Here is a 23,225-nt window from a genome sequence, read left to right on the forward strand (position 1 = left end):
TTTGGGCTGGCATGGCAGGAGGGACTGCCAGGAACAGGAATTCTTCAGAGCACCTGCTGTGCCCCAGAGGCCAGGCAGAGCCTGACTCTGTCACAGTCACACTTCTCCAAAGAGCCCGTGTTTAATGGAAGTGGCACCACAACACTCTCTCTCTCCAAGGAATCAGGACAAGTCCAACTGGGACACACAGGACAGGTGAGAGAACAGACACCACCTCCCTCGCATCCATTTTCCATGAGGGCTCCACACCATTTCCTAGTTCAGAGCAGGCAGCTTCTCCAGACATGGTGCAGCTGAGCCCCAGCAGGATCTCAGCCCCTTTCCCAAAGCCCATTTTTCTCCCCAAAAAGCAGCTGTTTCACGTGGTGGCCCTGGGGACAGACGGCCCCGCCCTGTGGCCCTGGTTAGCAGCAGTTTCGTCTCGCAGCTGCAGCAGCAGCTGGGTTTTACATCCCCCTCGCCGGGTGCAGCCGGTGACAGGAGGTGACGCAGGGGGTGACACGACCCAGCCCCTCCCACGAGGTCCCTGTCACTCGGGGACAGTCACAACCTGAGTGACACAGGCCCAAAGCTGAGGGCGCAGCAGAGGAAGAAAAAGCACAACTTCTTCCCTTTTTCTTCTTCTGAAGAGATCCGAGCCCTGTGCAAAAGGAAGTGCTGATACCACACGCCCTGTAGATAAACCACAGTTATTCCATCAGCTCCAAACCCTTGGGAAAAGCTGCTCCCCTCTGCATCACCCCCACCACCAAGCAGGGTGCTTGGTGACACGATCCCTTTGTGCTTTGGGACACCATCCCCACCACTGCTGGGATTTGGGGATCTTTTCCTCATTTTTCTGGAATAAGAGCTTCCACTTGGGAAGCCACGTTGGTGTAAACATTCCAGTAAATCCCTTCCTGCAGGCCACTGGGTAATTAAAGAGCTCTTTTCATAACAAGGTAACAAATAACACGTGTGGTTTGACAAATTAGGTTCTCACGTTTGCTAATCATCGTTGCCGCGCTCGGCAAGCCAGGACAGTGTTTCAGGATGTGGGAAGTTTGCAAGGAATTCTCTTACTGGAGATAAAGGGAGCCTGAACTCAGGGCAAGTGCAGAAAACTCCTGGGAGCCTGCAAACAAAGCTCTTCCCAATCCACCAGCTTCTTAGAGAAAACTCAGCCACAGGAACTTGTGCCTCTGTCACAGACCCAACTTCCACAGCTGCTTCCTCCACAGAAAAGTGAGAATTCCTGCAAAATTCCTCCTCTAAGTTGCCACTGAGCTCCAAGAGGCAGAAACACTGACAGCCGCAAGGAACCAGCTCACCAGAATAACCTGAAGGTGTCAAACTTTGCACCGGAAAAGCACAGGTGAAAACAGAAGGCAGAACGATTTTGCACAGGCACGTTTTATCTGTGCAGAAACCACCACCACGTTCCAGCCCCAGCTCCTGGAACGCGCCTCCCAGGTGCTCTGGGAATGACACAGGAAGCACAGGATGAATGAACAATGAATCTGGAACTCGGCTCCCGTGCCAAAGTTTTATTGCCCGGCCGGTGGAGGCACTCCCGGGGTTTTCCCCTCCCGGGGTTTCAGCGGTGCCCTCGGAGGGGCTCGGCGAGCGCTCGGCCGCCCGGCAGCGGCACCGCTCCCGCCCCGCGCTGCTCGGGGCGCTCCGGCTCCATTCCCCGGCTCCATTCCCCGCCTCCCCGGGCGCAGGCACGGCCAGCCCACAGCCGTGCTGCCGGAAGAGCTGTCACACACCTCGGCTGCCCAGAAGCTGTTCGCTGCACAGGAGTCACAACCACAGCGCAGACTGTCCCTCTGTGGTGTTATCCCATCCCCGCTTCTCCAGAGCTCTGCCAGGGGACAGATCCTGCGCTCAAAGATCTCACGATGGGGAATTCTGTCAAGAGATTTTCACAAAGATGACAGATTTTTAAGCGGCCTGGTTTTGTTCAAGAGCTGAGCCTGCACCTTGTGTCGTCACAGTATGCAAAGTATTTTCTTCACGCTTCGTCAATTAACCCCAAAATGATCAAAGCAATCCCGGCAGCTGCTGAGTATCACATCTAGAGCCTGGTTTTGGGGAGAGGGTGGCACAGCAGAGCCCACGGTGCCAAAAGCAGCACCAGGCATTTTATTTTTATTACTTTGGTGCCTCTAAACTCCAGTTTGGAGATCCCACCCCACCAGTGCATGGAAGCAGAAGTGTGAAGCTCAAAGGTAGAGCTGAAGAGGAAGGCTGGCACCTGGAGCACCAGGTTTGGGGACAAAGCAGCTCCTTTGTACAGCAGGGCTGTGGTTCCACAGGGTCCCAAATTTCACAGTCAGTCTGGAGCTCCACCTCTGGAGTCCTCACGCTGTGCCAAGGGAACAGCAGCTTTGGGAGTTCCTGGCAGCAGTTGCTGTGCTTCTGCTATCAGTGGAAGGTGTCCCTGCCCACGGCACGGGGTGGAATGAGAGGAGCTTTAAGGTCCCTTCCCAAGAAGCCAAAGCCTCCTGGATTCCATGGACTTACCGCCCGCTTCCTGTGGATGCTGATGATGTGGATGTCCTCGCTCCGATACTCCTCGTCGTGCCTATCCAGGGGAATTTTTTCCAGCTCGAAGTCCTTCTGAAGCAGCTGTTCCACAAAGAACAGTTCCACAACCATTCCAGACACTCCCCCCAGGCAGAATTTCACCCTCACTGAAACTGAGTGTGGTGGGTTCAGTGCTGGCCAATCACCAGTGCACTCACGAGGACCCTGGACCCTAGGAACCAGGACTAACTCCTGCACTCCAGAAAATACCCCAGAAAAACCTATTTAATCTTGTGGTAAAACATTCCTGGAGGGATTTAAAAGATGAGTGGATGTTGCACTTGGGGAGATGGCTTAGTGGTGGCCTTGGCAGTGCTTGGAGATGGCTGAACTTGATGATCTCAAGAGGACTTTTCCAATCTAAATGATTCTGTGAATCCATTCTTTTGCTTCAATCCCTAAAATGTTAAGCCAAACCACAGCACCTGCGTGTCTGCCGACCCTCTCAACTGAAAGGGAGAGGAGAGAAAAAAACAGCCTAAAATCCCCCAGCATCAGCTCTGGGCCGTGCTCAGATTGCCTGGGCCGAACCTGGCAAGGAAGGAAATACCTCACAAAAAAACAGAAATCAGCCAGAAACACCAACCCCTGTTGAGTTTATTGTGGGAGCAGCATCTCAGCAGAGCTGAGCACACTGCCAGGGCCCCACAAGAGTGTGAGGCACTAATTATCAAACAGGTGCTTTGATCAATACCTACCAATCCCCTGGAATTCTCACACTTTCCCTTTTTCTTTTGCAATATTACAGTTATTACATATAATCCTGCACAAGAGCTGCTTCTCAGCAGCCACCACAGCTGCAGAGTTAAATCTGCACTGACCATCATCCCCTCACAGCAGTTCCCTGTGTTGCTTTTCCTCACCTACACACAAGATACAGCTGGCACATTCAATTAAAACACTTACTAATGAGCTCTCATTAGAGAGAAGGAATTTTTTCAGAAGCACCTCTATCACTTAGGAGAGAATTCTGAGTTCCTAAGCAAAACTTTCTATTTTCCCCTCTGCTTTCAATGGAACAGCCTAAAAGAAAATATACTTAAAACCCACTTACTTCAAAGTATTTTCTCTCAATTTCAGGGTTTTTCCCCATAGTCCTCTGTTCGTAGCAGCACAGGACACAAGTGTCAGGGCCCGTCAGGTCCTTCAGGGTCTTCAGCAGCGGCTCCAAAGACTACCCAAAAACAGTTAAACATTTCCCACGTGGATTTCAAGTTCATTTCACTCTAGCTATAGTCTTCACCCAAGAGAGAACCTCCCAGGGAGTTATTTTTAGTGCTTTAACTGGGACAAGAACATGGGGGAAAAGCTGGGAAGCAGAGGAGAAAAGGGGATTCACAGGATTAGAATCTCCCAGACTGACCAAGAAAACAGAACTTGGAATCCAAGCCAGAAACATCCCACACTGCTGAGTGGGCACTTCCTCCAGGCACACAATAATGAGTATTCCTCAGTGTGTTTCAAAAGTGAGAGTTTTCTCAATTATTCCTGGAAGATGGCTCAGATCCAGACCACAATGGAGGGAAATGGGACCAACAGGCAGGGACTCAATGCCAGGGGCTGGTAAAGCCATTGGAAGGGCACTGGGACAAGGGGTTTGTCAGGTTATTTCCCTTTTCCTGCAGCTTCCCTCAGCTCCCTGTGCACATCCTACAGAGCTTCAGCTGAGGACACGAGGCAGACTACAACAACCACTCAGCTGTGGCAGGATTTCTCCTCTTGCCTTCTAAAGGAAAGCATGAGGAGAATCCAAACACAGATACGACACTCTTAAATTTCATTTACCAATAATTTCAAACAGTTCACATTTTGCTTCACCATTCCCAATGTTAAAAAAAAGGGCAGGGGGAAGGCACAAACATTCAAATTGGGATTTTTAACATAAAAGTAGAGTCTGGTTCTATGTCAAATGGCCTTACATCTATTAAAAATGCCTTTTCCAGTTTTGTTCTACATACTCCTATAAACCACATGGACCACAACACGAGCACAATATTTATCTGGACACTTCTCATACTCAACACACTGATCCCACCCCCTTCCCAAGAAACTTTTCTGCAGGGGTTTAGCGAAGTCCTCATTTACCTCCTCATAGTAAATGCAATCAGCCATGAGTATATAATCGGGGGGAGGCTGAAATTCTGTTACATCTTCACCCCTAAAAAGAACAAACAAGGAATAAAACAAGAAAAAGTGGAAACAAGTTTTATTAATAACACATACTAAAGGACTGAGCATAAAGTTAACTACTGTGTTCACATATTAGCTTTTACTTGCACAGCAGTATTTTGAAGTTATTTAGCAATTCAAGAAGTCTGTGCAGAATCGCAGAATGGTGGGGGTGGGAAGGGAACTTAAATCCCATCTCATTCCTGCCCTTGCCAAGGGCAGGGATACATTCCACTATCCCGGCTGCTCCAAGCCCTGTCCAAGCTGGTCTTGGGCTCTTCCAGGAGCAGCCACAGCTTCTGTGGGAACCCTGTGCCAGGGCCTGCCCACCCTCCCGGCCAGGAATTCCCAATTCCCAACATCCCATCTAAACCACCTCTTTTTCAATCTGCACCCCGAATCCCCGTTAAAGCCGAACAGAGACATTAAATAAAGGCTCATACAAACCATTTCAGTACCTTGGCTCGGACGGACCCTGTGACCAGGTGCTTGTTATTCTCAATATTAACCATCAGCAGCTCCTGCAGCTCCTGCAGGTCTGTGACCGTCACGTTCGCCCTGTAACACACACACACACACACACACACACACACACACACACACACACAAACACACACACAAACACACAAACACACACACGTGGTGAGGGAGCAACGCGGAGGCAGGGGTTTGTCAGGTTATTTCCCTTTTCCTGCAGCTTCCCTCAGCTCCCTGTGCACATCCTACAGAGCTTCAGCTGAGGACACGACGCAGACTACAACAACCACTCAGCTGTGGCAGGATTTCTCCTCTTGCCTTCTAAAGGAAAGCGTGAGGAGAATCCAAACCCAGATACGACACTCTTAAATTTCACAGCCTAGAAAACACGGTTTAAAGGAATCGGAAGGGTCTGAGGGAGAAAACAGAGAGACTCCGCTCACCCCAGCGTGGCTGCCATGATGCCGACAGCGCCGGTGCCCGCGCCCAGCTCCAGGACGCGGCGGCGGGCGAGGGGGCAGGCGCCGGTCTCCAGGAACTTGGCGAGCACCAGCGCGGCGTCCCACACCACGCAGCCCACGCCGCCGGCCGCCCGCTGCTCCAGCCGCAGCGCCGGCCCGGCGCGCCGCTCCAGCGCCCGCACGAAGCCCGCCATGGCCGCGGCGCTGAGGCGGCGCCGCCCCGCCCCGCCCCGCCCCGCCCCGCCCCGCGGGAAATGGCGGGCGGGCCGTGAGGGGACGGGCGGCGGCGGGCCGAGCCGGCTTCGCCGGGCGGAATCGTTGGGTGTAGTGGGTGGGATCCGCGCCGTTTGCAGTTGTTATGTGTAGTGAATATAATCCGCGCCATTCCTTGTGTGAAATATGGGATATTGGATACTTGTTAAATCATGCCCGTTGTATTAGTTCCCCCCTTTGCAGGCGAGACTGGGTGTATATTGGAAACTGAGTCACAAGTAAAAGGATTGGCTCGGCCGGGAGATGGGCCATGGCTGGGCTCCAGGTGCTGACCATGGGGACTCCAGATTGTTATAAATGAGAATTTATTCAGCCAGATTAAAAATAAAAAATAATTTTATTAGCGGTCAAATTCTGTCTCGCCAGCCACAAGGAAAGAACATGGGGACTCCAGGTGCTGACCATGGGGACTCCAGGTGTTGACCATCAGAAATCCAGGTGTTCACCATTGGGACTCCAGGTGTTGATCATTGGAACTCCAGGTGTTGACCATGGGGACTCCAGGTGTTCACCATGGGGACTCCAGGTGTTGATCATCAGTGCTGATCATCCCATAAACGACCCAAGATGGATCTCATGGAAATCCTCAGACAGATCCATGTGAATGCAGCCTTCCCGTAAATCTCATCAGGGATTCACCTACTCCAGACATTGAATTATTTCTCCTCATCACCAAAAAAGAAAATCTTATTAACCTATGGACTCTGAATAGAAGAAAGGACTGATTGCTGAAATCTTGGCCTCAGGCGGAATTTTCCCTATAAAAACCGCTTCTGCCAGGCTGGAGGTGTGTGGGCATAGGGGAAAACCTCTGCTGAGGCTGAATTCACGTTGCACACCCAGGGCCGACCCCGGGCTCGGCTCTGTTCTTTCCTTGTGCCTGGCGAGATAGAATTTGACCGCTAATAAAATTATTTTTATTTTTAATCTGGCCGAATAAATTCTCATTTATAACACAGTGATAGAAATGGTTATGATTTGCGCCTCTGAAATGTTGTTAGATTAAATATGGTTCACTATATAAAATGCTTAGTTTAATGTAAAAACACATGCCGATGCTGCAGCCAGCCACACCCCCATATTGGGGTTACACCTAAGCCAAAAAATGTCTTATTGACAATGTAATACATGTGGTTTGCCTGGAGATGGGCTGTTCCAGGAACCGATACCGGGACCTGGAATCTGAACCTCCCGGTAAGGACTCAGATCGAAATCTCTGGAGACCTCCAGGCTGATCCATCTGAAAGCCACAGTTCTGTAACTTCATCAGCAAGATCGTCCACACCTGGACGTGCATGGACTCAGCCTAGAGAAGAGAACTTTATGAATATTGGGAACTCTGAATGGAAAGAATAGGCGGATGGCTGAAATCCTCGCCCCGGGTGGAAAACTTCCTATAAGAACCACAGAATCCAAAAAAATAGTGTGGGTGTCTAGAGGAACCTCTGCTGAGAGGTGTCCTGTCAGTCACTCACCCAGCACCGAACACAGGCTCGGCACTGCCTTTTTCCTTGTGGCTGGCGAGATAGATTTTAATAATAAATAAAATTATTTTTATTTCATTTTTAATGTGGCTGGACAAATTTTCATTTATAACACCAGTATGATATATGTGATATTGAATATTTGTTGGAGTATACGCGTTTGTATTAGGAATCCCCCACACCCTTGCAGGGAAAACCTGGTGTATGTTGAAACACAATTTATGTAAAAGGCCACATGGCCACATGTCTAGAGAGATATGGGGACCCCAGGTGCTGATCACCACGTAAACGACCCGAGATGGGTATAGATCCATGGCAGAGAATTTTTTCCTCTTCAACAAACACACAAAAATCTGAAACAATATCATTCCTTGTTTAGCAATAGCTGCTGGTGGGGACTTCAAAAGTTACTGCAAATAATCTAAGAAAGAATTCCACTTTTCCAAGTCATCCTCAATATCTGCATTCCCAGTCCCTGTATCTCAAATTTGGGACATCTTGAACCTTTTTTTAGTAAAATGAAGCAGCTCTCCTATAGAAAGTTCTGCCCCTTGTGTGAATGGAGTCCAACCATCTCTTCTTCCGCATGGAAGGAGCACGGAGGGAGCAGGCAGCAAAAAAAGACTGTTCAAAGAGACAGATGGAAAAAATTCATCTTCCCAGGAGAAAACTGGGGGGATCTTGGTATGATCCTGTACAGGGCCAGCAGTGGGACTCCTGATGGATCCCTTCCAACTCAGGGGATTTCTAATTAACATCCCTCTTCAGTCATATCTTCTTTCCAAAAAGGAGAATTTTCCAACTGGAATTCCCAAGACAATGGCAGCAGTTTAGGCAGGCTGATGAGAAGCTGGAGTGTGATTTGGAAGCCTGGGATGGGCCCAACTCCAGGCAGAAGGAAAGCCAAAGTGAGACCAGCAGCATGGAAAATTGGGCCATTTTGTATTGTCAAAAATGCAATTCCCAACCTTGTCCTTGCAAGGAACACGCACTGCTCAAGCTCTTAAAAATTAAGACTGGGGTGATTTATTAATCTTGTTAAGAACTCTGATACAAAGCACAGTAAAAGGCCACAAACCAGTAAATAAAATGTGGCTTGTGAAGGCCACTTTATAAATGCTGCTACAGAACTACCAGTAAAACAGACTCACTCTCACTCCAGTTCAAACACGCAAAATGGCAAAGAAAAGTTCCATTCTCTTATCAGTTTAAAAAGTTTAATAAAGCTTTAAGTGTTTGCTGGTTTAAATGCTACCAATTTCCAAAGTGGATTCACGAGTTAAGTGTAGATCTAAAGGGAGTTATTAGGTCTGGAAGGCAGGACTGTTCCCAAGCCACAGGAAACGCTGCTGGCTGGATCCAATCCCAGGAGTAGCAGACTGTGTTATAGGCCTCGAAGTCAACTTCAATTTATACATGTCATTAGCATATCTGTAAATATACAATATAAACAATTGTACAGGCGCATAGCTTTGTTCTCTACAACAGCAGACAAACTCTTTAGCTTAAGACACCTTTGCCCATCAAAACAAAAAAGGCACATCTGAACAGGATGCACGTGAAGTACTCGGGATCCTCCCCGATACCCAAGATGGGTACTCCTCCTTCATCCTTTCTCCAAGGAACCAAGACCAAACAAATATTTTGGTATTTAGATTTCAACCTATTTTTTATCTTTGTCTTCAGCAGCAAATCAATGGCAATTAAGACATGGCATGAGAATACTCCAGAACAGGAGTTGTCATTGAGGAACCTCAAGGCAAGTGGTCAGAGTTTCTAACCTGTGACACTGTATCCTCGTGTTGTTTGATCATCCCATTGCTGGGTTTCCTTAATTAAAAAAAAGGCCACTAGTGCTCAGAGGCACTATTCCACAGACGCACCTTTTTTTTGGCTCAGTGCAATTAAGTGATGTCAGTTTAAATTCACTTAGTGTAGCTTACAGTGCAAAAGGTCTATTTTGTGTCCTGGCAGAACAGTCGGCACTGAGGATGCGAACCAAGGCAATGCTGCTGCTCACCTGAGGGTAATGCTGTCCAACCACACAGGTTGGAATGTGTGTATTCTGAATTTTTTCCAATTTAAACCTTTTTTTTTTTTTTTTTTTGATCAGCAGCACTTTAAGAGCATAATTTGTGAAAATACTAAAATACACTGCCTTTTTTTTTTTTTAAATAAATTAAAAAAAAAAAGAGGAACTTTACAAACAGTATTCCAGTGTCAATGACTACTACGGCTAAGGTCATTGAGGAGTTTCTGCATTTTCTAGCAAAGACAGTCTGTGCAAAGGAGGGTGGGAGAGCTCCCTTTTGTAAGTCTTTGGTGGCAGTTTTGGTAGCTGGGGGCTGGAGTTGTGCCGGGGCGGCACGGGGGGCACGGACGACTGCGCCAGGTTGTTGTGGCTGGCGCTGAGGACGCAGCAGCGGCGCAGCACCCGGGGAGAGGGGGTGCTGGGAGGGGTGCCCGGAGAGCTGGGGCCGGAGCCGGGCTCCCGCAGCCACTCGGGGTCCCGGGGGAAGCGTCCCAGCGGCGGCGGCTGCAGGCTCAGGGGGCAGTTGATGAAGTGCTCGGGCGGCCGGAGCGGCACCGGGGGCGGGGTGTCGGGGACGGGGTCCCGGGGGGGCGGAGGAGGAGGGCTGTGCAGGGGCTGCTCCAGGGCGCCGCTGTAAGCAGGAACGCGGGGTTGGATCTTTGGAGGCGGCGGCTGCCGAGGGGGGATCGCTGGAGGGTCGTCATCCGACTTGGAATTTCCCTGCGGTGCCGTGGAGGAAAAAAGAGGTGTAAGGAATGGAGAGCATGGAATCCCAGAATGGTTTGGGATGGAAGGGAATTTAAATCCCATCCCATTCCTCCCCATGCCATGGGCAGGGACACCTTCCAATATCCCAGGCTGCTCCAAGCCCTGTCCAAACTGGCCTTGGGGACTTCCAGGGGCAGCCACAGCCTCTCCAGGCACACTGTGCCAAGGCCTCCCCACCCTCCCAGCCAGGAATTCCCAACATCCCATCTAAACCTACTCTCCTTCAGTTTAAAGCCATTTCCTTTGTCCAGATGTTTGGATAAAGAGCAATTCATTCAGATGAGGAATTCTCCTGACCTCTGCTAGTGGTGCTGTCAGAAGCACGGCAGCTGTAGCCTTGATGGGAATGTGAACACTATGTTCCTGAAATTCCTAGCAGAGTGTGGACAATAGGAATCCAAAACTTAAAAACAGCAAACTGGAGCTCTGCATCTCTAAGTCTCTTAGACTGACAGAGCCCTGTTTGGATGAATGGTTGAACTTGACAATCTTCCAGGTCTTTTCCAAGAGAAATTATTCTAGATATTCCCTAATTAATCACCAAAGTTGTTCAATCCAGGACAGCAATACCTTAGCATTGGAAGCATCCTGATCCATCTTTTTCCGTGGAGGAAGTGGAGGAGGGTTCTGAGGCTCATCACTCAGTTTAGGGAAGCTCCCCCAGGAGCTGAAGAAAGTCTCTGGAGAGGGAAAAGCAGATCCTTTACTCCTTGTGCAATATCTGAGGAACATACTCTGGAATAACGAGCCAAACTCAAAGCAACTCAAGTAAGACCTTTGTTCTTCACAGCAACATGAACCAGTAACCTCAGCAGCACAAAATCATTTAATTCACTGCTTTATACAGATCTAGGCCTCACAAAGTGTTCTCCTATGTCCAGTGTGACAAAAAGGCATCAGCAGTCAGCAGGCAATGCTGAGGGACTGGAAAATAAATCCAGGGAACTCCAAGTGAGTTCTTACAGAGGGAAAAAAAATCCTCAGGTTAAGAAATAACACTACCCCAACTTGTATTGGTGATTTCTGCCACACCTTTGCTTTTCCTCTTAGGAGTGCACTGAGCTCTGGGTCTACATCAGGCCCGTGCTCTCCAGCTGGAAATTAAATTACTAATATTTTTAAAAATGTGTGTGGAATAAATAAAATCCAGCTGAAAACACAGGTGAATGCAGGATATCCCTCACAGATGTGGTACAAAATATGTCTCTTCCTTCCCAGCACCAGAGCAGTTATTTTCACTATGTGGAATTAGGAAATTATCAAGTTGCTTTATTTGTAGCTTTAGTCAAACAAAACAATTATCAAGGACATTCAGAATCATGTGAGAGCCTGGAGATAAAATCCCAACCCAAACTAAGCCAGCAGTTTAAGTTTTAGGCTTTACAGTCTTTACTAGACATCTGATCTAAAAGGAGCCCTTCTGAACACAGCCCACATTCTCATCCCAGATTTCAGATTTTAATCCCCACTGAGCTCTCCTGAACCCAGGCAAGGCAGAGTTAAATAATTCACAGAGTTCCAACACTCACTCGATGGAGGCAAGTTCACAGGGGCGAAGATGCTGTTGTTACCTGGGAAATAAAAAAATCCATTACACCATTTCCAGACAGAACCACTGCACTGCAGCACATAACAAATGCTTGAATAACCTGAGGGATCAGAAAAACCCCCAAGTTTATCTCCTACAAACGTGAATGACAATTTCCTGTGTAAAACACTCCTGAACTGGAGAATTTAACTCACGCTGGGAATTAATTTAATTACTTCAAATGCTGCAATTTATTTTTTTAAACCCTGGCACACACCCCCAATACATCTGGGAAGCCCGAGGGACAGCACCAACGACTATTAAACCACACCAAGCTCTCATTTACCATAAGAACTGTTGAGATCGATGTCCAGGAAGACGCTGAACTCCGAGGATGCTGACACAGGTGGAGTTGAGGGGGTGTTGGGGGAGGTTGGTGCCGATGCTGTGGCCTCCTGCTCGGCCTCGGTGATCCTGCTGAAGCTGATCTTGCTGGGCTCCTTCTCCAGGGGCAGGGGGTGGCTCCGCAGCGTGCCCGAGGTGGAGCCGTGCCTGCCCGTGTTGGGCCTGATCCCGGGGGATTTCAGGGGATACGTTGTTTTCCTGGGCTGGAAACAGGGGAGCTGTTAGTGCTGCAGCGTGCCACACTGCAATGTTCCACGCTGCAGCGTTCCCAACAATGCAACTCCCCCAACAATGCAACGTTCCCAACTCTGCAACGTTCCACAGCGCAACGTTCCCAACTCTGCAACGTTCCCAACTCTGCAATGTTCCATGCTGCAGCATTCCTAACAATGCAACTTTCCCAACAATGTGATGTTCCCAACTCTGCAACGTTCCACACTGCAGCATTCCCAACACTGCAATGTTCCACACTGCAGCATTCCCAACAATGCAACTTTCCCAACAATGCGATGTTCCCAACTCTGCAACGTTCCACAGTGCAATGTTCCACACTGCAGTGTTCCCAATAATGCAACATTCGCAGCACTGCAACATTCCAAACACTGCAGCATTCCCAACTCTGCAACATTCCCAACAATGCAATGCTTCCAACAATGCAATGTTCCCAACAATGCAACATTGCCAACTCTGCAATGTTCCAAACACTGCAATGTTCCACACTGCAGTGTTCCCAACACTGCAACATTCCCAACAATGTGATGTTCTCAACACTGCAACGTCTCCAACAATGCAACATTCCCAAAAATGTGATGTTCCCAATACTGCAACATTCCCAACAATGGAACGTTCCCAACTCTGCGATGTTCCCAACGCTGCAATGTTTCAGACACTGCTGCCATACTGCCACATTCCATACTGCATCATTCCCAACACTGCAATACTCCACACTGCTGCCATTCCCCACTGCAGCATTCCCAACACTGCTGCCATTCCCCACTGCAGCATTCCCAAGGCTCTGTGAGGTATTTTTTGAGGTATTTCTCTAAGAGCAGCACAGGGGTACAACTGATGGGAGGTGCAGCGTTATTTGCACAGCAGGAATTTGCTGGGAAGCTGCGGATGCAGATGAAGAAATCTTTTTTTTCCCCACAAGTATGAGGAATGAAGAGTCCAGGTTCTGCTGCCAACCAGGACAAAACACTGGGAAAATCAGCCTTGGGAAATAGAAATTTGCTTCAAGTAGCCCTCAGAGCTGCAGCAGAGCCCCAGAGCAACACCACAGAAACAGCAAAACCACAGAGGGGCTCTGAACACTTCCAGGATCAAGGACACACTTGGAAACATGTTGTGCCTGTCCTCCAGTTTATCCAGGACAAAATTCCTACATCCAGGTCACTGTGTGGACAAACCCAGCCTGGTCAGGCTTGGGTGTAATCCAGCACAGATCAAAGCTGAGCCTTGCAAAGTGAATTATGTCCCCATCCTTAAGTGGTGTCCAGCACATTACAGCACCCACAACTGGATTTTCCTGAAATCCCAGTAAGTTTCTCTCTTTGGAATTCATGAGCTGTAAAGAATTCCTGCCCAGCTGACTGGACTCCTATTTTTAGAAAAGATTTTAATAAAATTACTGTAAGAAGCATTTTTGGAACAGCAATTTCTGGCGTTTTCTTGCCACGTTTGTAACATCATCTTACTCATTCCTGTAACAAGAGATGGCAAAAATGATTTATAGCTCTCCCAAAAAATTAGACATGGCTCCAGCTCCTCAGGCAATTACAACATATAAAAAACAAGTGCTCCAAATTGTGATTTTCCTGCTTAAAAAAGAACTCCGAGTTCCAGGAGCTGGGGTTTTTTTAAACCCAAAATTGCTACTCCTTTAAATGGAACTGTATTTTCTTCAGCAAAAAGGGTTGCACCTGGTAAAGTCTGCAGTTTTTGCAATAATATCAAATATTTAGACAAAACAAAAATAGAAATTATCTTAAAGAAAACTGAACATATTACGTATAAAAGGAGTATTTTAATTAGTATTAAAATAAGACTTATTGGTATTGTGAAATGAAAACTATTACTCAATATTATCATATGACTGTATGGTAAGAAATACAAACATAACAGCAATATTTCAGGTTTTGGGGGAAAATGTCAGTTTTAAAATCAAACAAAGGTAATATATTTTAGTAGTGACAAACATCAGGAATAAAAGTATTTTTAAATCAAGCTTAATTGGAAAATCAGCTCAGGATAAGAAATTCCGAAGAAAATATATCTTATTTTATATAGCTTAATAGCTTATTGAGGTAACCATGTATTATTTTCATAGTGGTCAGTGAATTTTAGCAGTTTAATTTTAATTAAATAATGCAGGAATTGGACCTGATGATCCCTGTGGTTCCCTTCCAATTCAGGGCATTCTCTAATCCCATGAAATTTCAGGAAAAAACTCACAAATCGAGGTGGTTGCTTGCAGTTCCGAGGTTCAATCTCTAAGGACTTGTTGAACAGATAATCTGTAAACTCTTTTTCTGGTATCTTCCCCATGGGATTGAGATTTTCAAAGAATTTCTGAATGAAACAAGTAGTGAGAATATTTAGAATAAGCACACAGACAAAATTGTAATGAAATACTCGCAATTCAGTGATTCAAAATGTCATTTTTCACCACTTGTGGCTGCTCCTTTGTGTGGTTCTTTGTTGTCTACCACCCACTGCTTCCCCCTCTTTTGATAATCACTGTTCATGCAAAATTAGGTCCAGTGTGAGAAGATTATTTGGCATTTTCCCCCTTCTCCAATCCCCACAGAGATATTTCATGGCTGCTTACCCGGATTTCTGGCTCAACCCGTAAGCAGTAGGGCTGGTTTTGATACTGCTGAATTTCTCCTGTAATTTCAGCCACTTTTCTCCTCTTGCTGAAGTTAATTAATTCTTTCCCTTGTCTTTTAAGGAAGTCAGGATTCCCTTCTTCTGTCTTCAAGATATTTGTTAGGTATATTCCTGATTAAAAAAAAACAGTTTTTAACCATACATCTGCAGCAAACTCAGCTTCAGAGTGACACCACACAAAAAACTGGATGTCACTTACCAAAAAAAGGCACACAGGGAGGGTTGATTGACTTGAGCTTAGCTAAATACTTCTTAAAATGATCTTGGCTTAATTCTACTGCTTCATCCAAAACTCTCTTTTTCCTTTCCTGGAGTGCCTGAATTGTCAAAATTAAAAAAAAAATAGGGATGGAAATTTTCTCAAGTGCATGGTTAGCAAATACAAGACAATTCCCTGGCTCTCTGAGCAAAATTTGGGAATTGAAATGAAGGTTTCAAAGAACCTCTTGTGGCAATGGTTTGCTCTGGATTATAGCCCCCAACAATTCAGTCATGTGGATCCTGAAATTACTGAAAACAGATTGTAATTTTAACTTTAAACTTATAAAATTTGGTCTTTAATAAAAATTAAACATTTGATTTCAACTTCAAGGCCTTGTGCTGCTTTTCAGAGCCCTACAAAACCCAAACCATTTTATTCACATTCTTCTTTTTTTCTGTTTTGCATCAGGGAGGGCTTTTCTGCCAACAATGGATTTCACTCCAGAACCGTGTGGGATCCAGGTCTGGATTCTGATTTAATTTCCTTTTCCACGCCCTAAACTCACCTCAAATGTGTGGTCCAGCCTGTACACTGAGACAGAGTTCACAGCACTGACAATCTCCAGAACACCATTGAAATTATTGAGGTCTTGGAAAACCTGCAGGATTTCTATGATCCTGCTCAGCACAGCCACTCTCTCCTCAAAGTTCTCCGTTTCCACGATGCACCTGATCAAAAAATGGGATTTGAGAAACACTGAGAAACAAAACCTGACACTTTCTGAGTTATTAAATCAAAATTTTCCACGAAAACCCATCCAGCATGAAGATTTTGGCTCTCTCTCCAGAATCTCAAGTATGAATTGATGTCATCACATCTTACATATGTTCGAGTTGGAAAGTCAAGGGAGGATTTGGCAGAAATAAAGCAGCAAACCCCACGAATATCCAGGGTAAAAGTGGTTTGTGCCACTGCACTGCACTCACTTTTCAAACCACAGAGTGAGATTTGTAGTGTGACGGATCATTTTCAGGAGATTTGGGGAGTTGATTTCCTTATCTTCCTTCGTCCACACACTGCCAACGAGTTCAGAAGGCTGCACAGCCCTGGCAATGAGAAAACAGGAGGCAAAATGCTCAGTACCAATGAAAACTCTAATTTCTGTCTTTGCATTAAAATATTGTTTCTCCCCTCAATCACGACTGGTATTTCACAAATCCAATGCCACCTAATCTACTACAAAACACAACTTTTTGATGAGTGCTTGAATGCAGAAGGAAATATGTTTTTATCTTAATTGAAATCGGATAATTTTGAAGAAGAATTTTCAGATAAGGAAATTACAAAGGAATGAGTTTAATTTTCTGAAAGGGCAAGGAAACAACTTCAAAATAGTTAAAAATTGAAAACAGTAAGGTGAAGCACTTGCAGCAACCAGTTGGTTTCAAAACCTCCCGTCACTGAAGCAGGAACAGGATTTTATAATTTGAATTTTGTAAGACTCCTGAATTATCCCCCCTGCATTTCTGTTATCAGAAGTCAGATATAGAGATAAAACCTTTTTTCCACTACTTTGCATATTTTGACATAGAGCACACAGCAAAGAAACCTCTTCCTGTAAATTCTGAAGTCACAGGGTATTTTTGACTGATGGTGTAAATGAGGAGCTTTTTTTTGTGTGAAATAAAGATGGAAAAAGGTGTGGGAGTGTTGGAACCCTGGATGCTGAGAATTTTAGACTTTTTGTGTTGAAAGATACTGACCCTCAAACAAACATTGCATTTAACCTGAATCTGTAGAGAAAGCTTCCAAAACTATACAACAGCACTAAGATTATGGGTGTATAGTTTAAATAGAAGTGTGTAATATCACAAAGCAGAAAACTTAAAAGTTTTAAAAGATAATATATACAAAACAAGACAAGTTTTAAAGCAGTAGCTAGTTCTTCTTCACCTTCTTCATGAGTTTAAGTAATATTGTATAATTATAACAGATAGAAAAATCTGCATTGCAAAATATATATAGTTAGTTGTTAAGTTAAAAGTAAAGATAATTTAAGTATCATTTCTTAATTAAACAGTTTACCCTTAAAAAATCTTGCAGAAAGAGCTAAACAAAGCCATTCTTTAGTGAAACACTACAAAACTCAGGACTTGTAACACTATAATGTAAATAAAAATAATAAAAATTTAAAACACAAAACTACCATCTCAAGCACTTTTAATCCCAAACCTAACAAAAGAAAAAAAAAAAAAAAAACCAAACAAAACACATCTTGGGTGGGAAATGGGGGGTGTGTATTCTATTCCTAGCTGATGGGGCAGTTCTGTTCTGTTCTGTGGGCAGTTTCTTTATCTCTCCCACAGCCATTCCTCCCTCCTGGAGATCTCTGCTGTTCATGGCCATTAATTATTCATTATCTTCTGTTCATGGCCACTGAGTGTCCCTGCATGGCTGAGAAAATTCCATCATCCATGGGGAGATGCTCTGCCCAGGGGAGGAGCCAAACATTCCTACCTGGATCCAATCTGACCTGGGAACAGCACAGCAGCCTCTGCCCCCTGCATTCCCAGAGGAGCAGCTTCCTTCCCCTGCATTCCCAGAGGAGCAGGTTCCTTCCCCCTGCATTCCCAGAGGAGCAGCTTCCTTCCCCCTGCATTCCCAGAGGAGCAGCTTCCTTCCCCCTGCATTCCCAGAGGAACAGCTTCCTTCCCCCTGCATTCCCAGAGGAGCAGCTTCCTTCCCCCTGCATTCCAGAGGAGCAGCTTCCTTCCCCCTGCATTCCCAGAGGAGCCCAGGCCCATCTCCCCCAGCCCTGGAGCTCCAAGGAAAACTCCCCCCTTGTGCAGATCCTGCTCCAGCAGAAGCACAGCTGGCACTGCAGGAGGGCTGAGCCCCCCTGGGATGGGGCTGAGCCACTCCCTGACCCACAGGGGACAGGGCTGCTCTCACTCTGGCAGGGTTGTTTTTGTATTATTGCATTGTTTCTTTACTTATTTATTTAAAATTTTCTTCCCTAATAAGGAACTGCTATTCCTGCTCCCGTATCTTTACCTGAGGAGCCCCTTAATTTCAAAATTAGAACAATTTGGAGGGAGGAGGGGGGGGGTTTACATTTTCCATTTCAGGGGAGGCTCCTGCCTTCCTTAGCAGACAGCTGGCTGTTGCAAGGCAGCCAGAGCAAAAGCAGAGTGTGAGAGCTGAGCGTGCCTGTACAGGTCGGACTCGAGCAGGGTGAGCTGCCGGGCGATCTCGATGGGGTGCAGCGTCATCAGCTCCAGGGCCTCGCTGTGCCCCACGCGCCACAGGTGCCACTCCAGCGGCGGCGGGGGGCTCTCGAAGGTGATGTTGTGGCTCACCCCGTCTGCCTGGGCTTTCTTCCTCTTGATGATTTTAGCTATGGACTCCACCCACTTCTTCATGGATTTTCCTATAGAAAATAAATAGTTAAAAAAAACCCCAAAAAAACAAAAAAACCCCACACGAGTATTGTAACTGCAAACGAATCCAATGGGAAGAAATTATAATGTCTGACTTAATTCAGAAGGCTGAATGATTTCTTGATTATAACTATGCTAAAATACATTAATATACTATATAAAAGGAGGATGCTAAAACTACATACCACTTTCTCTGACTCTAACACACCCTCTCCAGAGCCCAGCCCCAGTGTCTGAGCCACCAGGCTCAAACAATCCTCACCAGAATCCAACCAAGCAACACCCCAGGGAAACAATTCTCCAAACACATTCCACATAGGAAAAACAAGGAGCAGAAATAGAAATTGTTTTCTCTTTCATTTCTCTCTGTGCACCTCTATGAAAAATCCTGAGAGGGAGAGAAATGTGTTTGCCACATGTGAGCTTTTTAATGCTGTTGTAAGTTTGGTTTTAAACTGACAGAGGGGAGGGTTAAACTACCAGGCCAAGAGAGGGGAAAAGTGCATTGATCTTGTTATAACTGTTGGTTTTTAATAAATCAATTTTCTTTCATAAATGTCAATGTTATAGAGCAATCTCTCTATACTTTGAATACTTTTGAATACTTTGAGTTTGTAAATAGATGTATTTGGGAACTGGAGCTCAGGCTGGAGGGATTCTGGACAAAGGATGGAGGGATAGGACAGGGGGAAATGGATTCAAACTGGCAGAGGGCAGGGTTAGATGGGATACTGGGAATTGGGAATTCATGGCTGGGAGAGCAGGGAGGCCAAGAGAAGCTGTGGATCCCTGGAAGTTTCCAAGGCCAGGCTGGACAGGACTTGGAGCACCCCGGGATAGTGGGAAGTGTCTCTGCCCATGGCAGGGGTGGGACTGGATGGGCTTTTAAGCTCCCTTCAACCCAAACCATTCTGGGAATCTCTGATTTTAAAGGACTTTTGATAATTTAGTGAAATCAACTCCCCAAAAATTTGAATGTACACTCAGAATTCTGCATTTCTGCATGTAAATGAGTCAGCTTTGTATTTCTCTTTTTTTCCTTATGGGTTTTCACACCTGTATCAGCTGACAAATAAACACATGTGAAACCAGTTCTATTTAACCACATCCTCTGACAGTTTTGGTGCCAAAAAAGTAGAAAAAAGTTTTATAGTAATTCACTTTTTTTGGTGTATAAAAAGTGACTCTGTGTCCAAGGTCTTTTAATTGTCTCAGAATTATGTGGCCCAATGTAAGGCTTGGCACTCTGAAAAGGAAAACCTGGAATTGAGGATAAGGATTAAAAATGCCAACACTGCTGCCCTTCACAGAGGCTGCCAAAAAAATCTAGTCCATAAAGAAGAGATACCAAATGGCCCTAATATCCTCTTCTAAAAGGATAATGATTTTCAGTTGGAACATTATATAAATGGGAAAAATCAGGATGGAAAAAACTCAGTTAACAAAAGGGAAGCAATTCTCTATGGAGAGGGGGAAGGTAACAGCCTGAATTACAGAGTCACGCAAGGATGACCATACTGTCCAGAAGGAAATATATTTCAAGTATTATTATCCTAATGCTTGAAATAATTTTTAGGAGCTTTAGGAGTTTAGGCTCCAGGCCAAAGCTTCCTCATGTAAAGGGGAGTCTCATAAACAGCTCAATTAAAGGCATTAAAAATACTCATGTGTGTAAAGGTGTTCTCAGGCCTAAAATCCATCAGGATCAGACTGGCAAGTTGTGCCAAAATGTGGGAAGGGAACAGGACCCCCCTTACTGCACCTCTGACACTGGAAATGAAGGTCTCCAGCCTCTCCAGCAGCTCCAGATCCCTCTCAAAATCATAAAAATGGTGCTCGACCCAGTGCCGGAAAACATTCAATATTCTGAGGAAAGAAGAAAAAATACTGAGTGTCTTTTAAAGGACTTCCATGGCTTATCCCATATAAATGAACCACAATCCTACAAAACTCAAGTTACAGATTCATGTAGCTGGTGATTCTCAAAATACACATGGACAAAGGAGCAAAGACTGAGCTTGGCAGGGGTTTAAAACCTGATTTATAGGTTTTAAAGAATAGTTTTAGCATAAATATAGCTTGGTGCTATTTTAAAATCTAATGTAAAAAATGCCAGTGCTGAGATGGTTTCAGAAAAGGAAGAAACTTAGCAAAATCAGATAAAAATTGTATTTCTAATTTTCCTTGTAATTTCCTTTTTTCTTGCTGTGTTTTTTTTTTTAATGAAAAAGTTAATTAGGATCTCCCATTTGTTAAAAAGCAGATTTGTCATTTTTTCTTTCCTACACACAAATTTCAGCTTCAAAGTTGTTGTTACTGCCCTGCTTATACTATTTTAATGACTCAAAAGGCCTGATTAGATCCAGTAAATCCTTTATGAATAACACTAAACTTCCTCTTGATTTTTCTCTACTCTTTCTTACACAAATCAGTCTTTAAAACTGAACTCCAGCTGCTCTCCAGCCTTCTGCACTCAGGATAAATCAGAATAAAAAACCGGTTTGTCTCTTCTTCAGGTAAACAAGCTGAGCTCACACCTTCAACACTTGGATTTACCCAGGTGCAATTTATCACCTGAGCAAAAATCAGCCCTACACTGAGGACAAATAGAGGACACATGGAAAATTACTTAACTCTCCTCTTCCCACAGTGCAAGGTAAAAAATAAGGTTTATCCCATAAAAGAATTGCTGCCCAAACCCATCATTCAGGCTGGAAATCAATGACACATTCCAAAAGGCAAAGTTTTGATCCAAGTTTCATCTAACAGGATCTTATCTAATCCATCTCTGCCCTTGAGATCCCATGGTGAAAACTCTGGGAAAGCCAGAGATTCTTGGATCTGCTGAGTGCACTTCCAGCTGAGCACCTCCTCCTTCCCATCACCTCACATGCACTTTTTTGTGTCCAAGCCCTTCCCATGCCTGGCCACTGCATTTTCTACAAGATGGAGAGTGCAGGGAAGCAGAGAAGGAAGGGATTGACACTTTCAATTCTCCACCTTCTTCCCAAATTGCAGTGTCTGAAGCAGAGGTCAATGCTTTTAACAACACTGGAATGCACAAAGTGCCGAGTTTATCCACCAACAGCTCAAACTCACTCACTGGCAGCTGTAAGACAGCTTCAAGCTACTGGAAATTCACAGTGTGGATCAGAAGCAGCTCCCAGAAAACAGCAAAACCAGGGAAAGCACGAGCTGAGAGGCTGCTCTCCCAGGAACTGATAACTGTGGAGACTTCTGGTCTCTGATAAAGTGGGAACACCAAGGGCCTGATAAGCTGCCCAAGGCCAGCAGCACACAGGAGGATCAAGGTTACACTGAGGTTGTGTACTTGGATCACACTCAAGAAGGTGGTGGCAGCTCTGTGTCGAGGAAAACTACAGGGCTACCCACAGATTAATCTTTTTAATCTTTTATATATATATATATATGCACACGGGTGTCTGATAAAAACGAGACCCCTGATTGACTTTCTGAACACCTTGGAGGTTCTGGCATGTCAGTGTGACCCTTTTGAGACAACTGCTGTTGCTCCAACAGGAATGTGTGGTAGCAGGTAACTGAGGGTTCTCTGTGTGTGTAATTAATTGCCTTAATTACTATTAGTAGAATTAATATTGATAGTAATTAATGTGCCATTAATAGGAACATCGTGATGTTACTCATCAGTGTAATGACTAAAAGTTGCACAAGCAAACACTGCTTGTGATCTGTCTCCTCCTGTCTCGATCCCCAATCAGGGCAACAATTACTCCCATTCATGCTAGAAATGCTTAATTGTTCCCCAAATTAGCTTGGTCAGCAAGACCTTGAAGATTCCCTGCAGCCCACTGCAATGTGCAGCACAGACAAGAGTCTCCCTGTCTGTGAGCAAACACATCCACGGGGCTGGGAAAGGGAGTGAAACACCAGCAGGGCTGGAAAACTGGGAACAGAGGAATTATCTTCCCAGGGCCTGGGAACAAGGAATGCTTTGAGAGCGTGGCCAGCCCTGCTCTGAGCTCCACATCCCTCACCCACAGGCGCCGTGGGTGGGGATCCCAGCTGGGCCAGCTCCAGCAGTCACTGGGATTAATCAGGACATGATTTGGGGTATGATGCTGCTGGCAGGCATGGCTAGAGTCTCCAGCAGAGATTAGAGGCTGCAGGAGCTGTGGCCATCAGGGCAGGCCAGGCTGGCAGTGCCAGGGCAGGGCTGGTGATTCATTAAAAAAATCTGGATATTGATCTAGTATTGATATCCAACTGTGACGGACAAAAACTCTCTAACAGTTTAAAGTTAGAAAGTGTGTGTTTGTTGTGTGTGGGATCGCTCCCAAATCCACACCGCAGCTTCCAGGTGGTTACAGAGTCTTTTTATCCATACAGGTATTGAATACCCAAAATACAAATACATATTCATAAATTTTCGTACATCTCATTCCTCACTTCGTATGCTTATCACTCCAAAATCTATTCAGCATGAAGTTTGTTCCTTGAAATGGGTGGGTGTCCCTTTCATGGGGAGGGGTCCCAAAATGAGGAAG

The 23,225-nt window shown here is 45.6% G+C and overlaps 2 protein-coding genes across 3 annotated transcripts in view; both read right to left on the minus strand.

The window, feature by feature from the left end:
- Nucleotides 1-1,506: 1,506 nt before the first annotated feature.
- Nucleotides 1,507-5,869, minus strand: VCPKMT (valosin containing protein lysine methyltransferase). 2 transcript variants are annotated; one of them, XM_077783757.1, is made up of 6 exons: nt 5,658-5,869; nt 5,185-5,295; nt 4,654-4,726; nt 3,623-3,742; nt 2,506-2,610; nt 1,507-1,890 (listed from the first exon to the last, which is right to left on the minus strand). In XM_077783757.1, exons 1-6 carry the CDS (start codon nt 5,867-5,869, stop codon nt 1,876-1,878), a joined length of 636 nt encoding a protein of 211 aa, XP_077639883.1. In that variant the 3' UTR covers nt 1,507-1,875. The 2 variants fall into 2 exon arrangements, with proteins under 2 accessions (XP_077639883.1, XP_021391712.1); XM_021536037.2 differs by lacking the exon at nt 1,507-1,890 and having other exon boundaries at nt 1,911-2,610.
- A 2,763-nt stretch (nt 5,870-8,632) lies between these two features.
- Nucleotides 8,633-23,225, minus strand: part of SOS2 (SOS Ras/Rho guanine nucleotide exchange factor 2) — a 47,840-nt gene continuing 33,247 nt past the window's right edge. The window contains exons 13-23 of the mRNA XM_021536068.3: nt 20,462-20,565; nt 18,470-18,689; nt 16,246-16,365; nt 15,825-15,987; nt 15,257-15,374; nt 14,996-15,168; nt 14,620-14,736; nt 12,107-12,368; nt 11,762-11,803; nt 10,803-10,912; nt 8,633-10,184 (exon numbers count right to left, since the gene is read on the minus strand). Coding sequence (XP_021391743.2) covers nt 9,675-10,184; nt 10,803-10,912; nt 11,762-11,803; nt 12,107-12,368; nt 14,620-14,736; nt 14,996-15,168; nt 15,257-15,374; nt 15,825-15,987; nt 16,246-16,365; nt 18,470-18,689; nt 20,462-20,565 — 1,939 coding nt within the window. The 3' untranslated portion in view covers nt 8,633-9,674. The remainder of the gene's footprint in view (nt 10,185-10,802; nt 10,913-11,761; nt 11,804-12,106; nt 12,369-14,619; nt 14,737-14,995; nt 15,169-15,256; nt 15,375-15,824; nt 15,988-16,245; nt 16,366-18,469; nt 18,690-20,461; nt 20,566-23,225) is intronic.

This window comes from Lonchura striata, chromosome 6, assembly GCF_046129695.1.
Source record: "Lonchura striata isolate bLonStr1 chromosome 6, bLonStr1.mat, whole genome shotgun sequence".
NCBI classification, from domain to species: domain Eukaryota; kingdom Metazoa; phylum Chordata; class Aves; order Passeriformes; family Estrildidae; genus Lonchura; species Lonchura striata.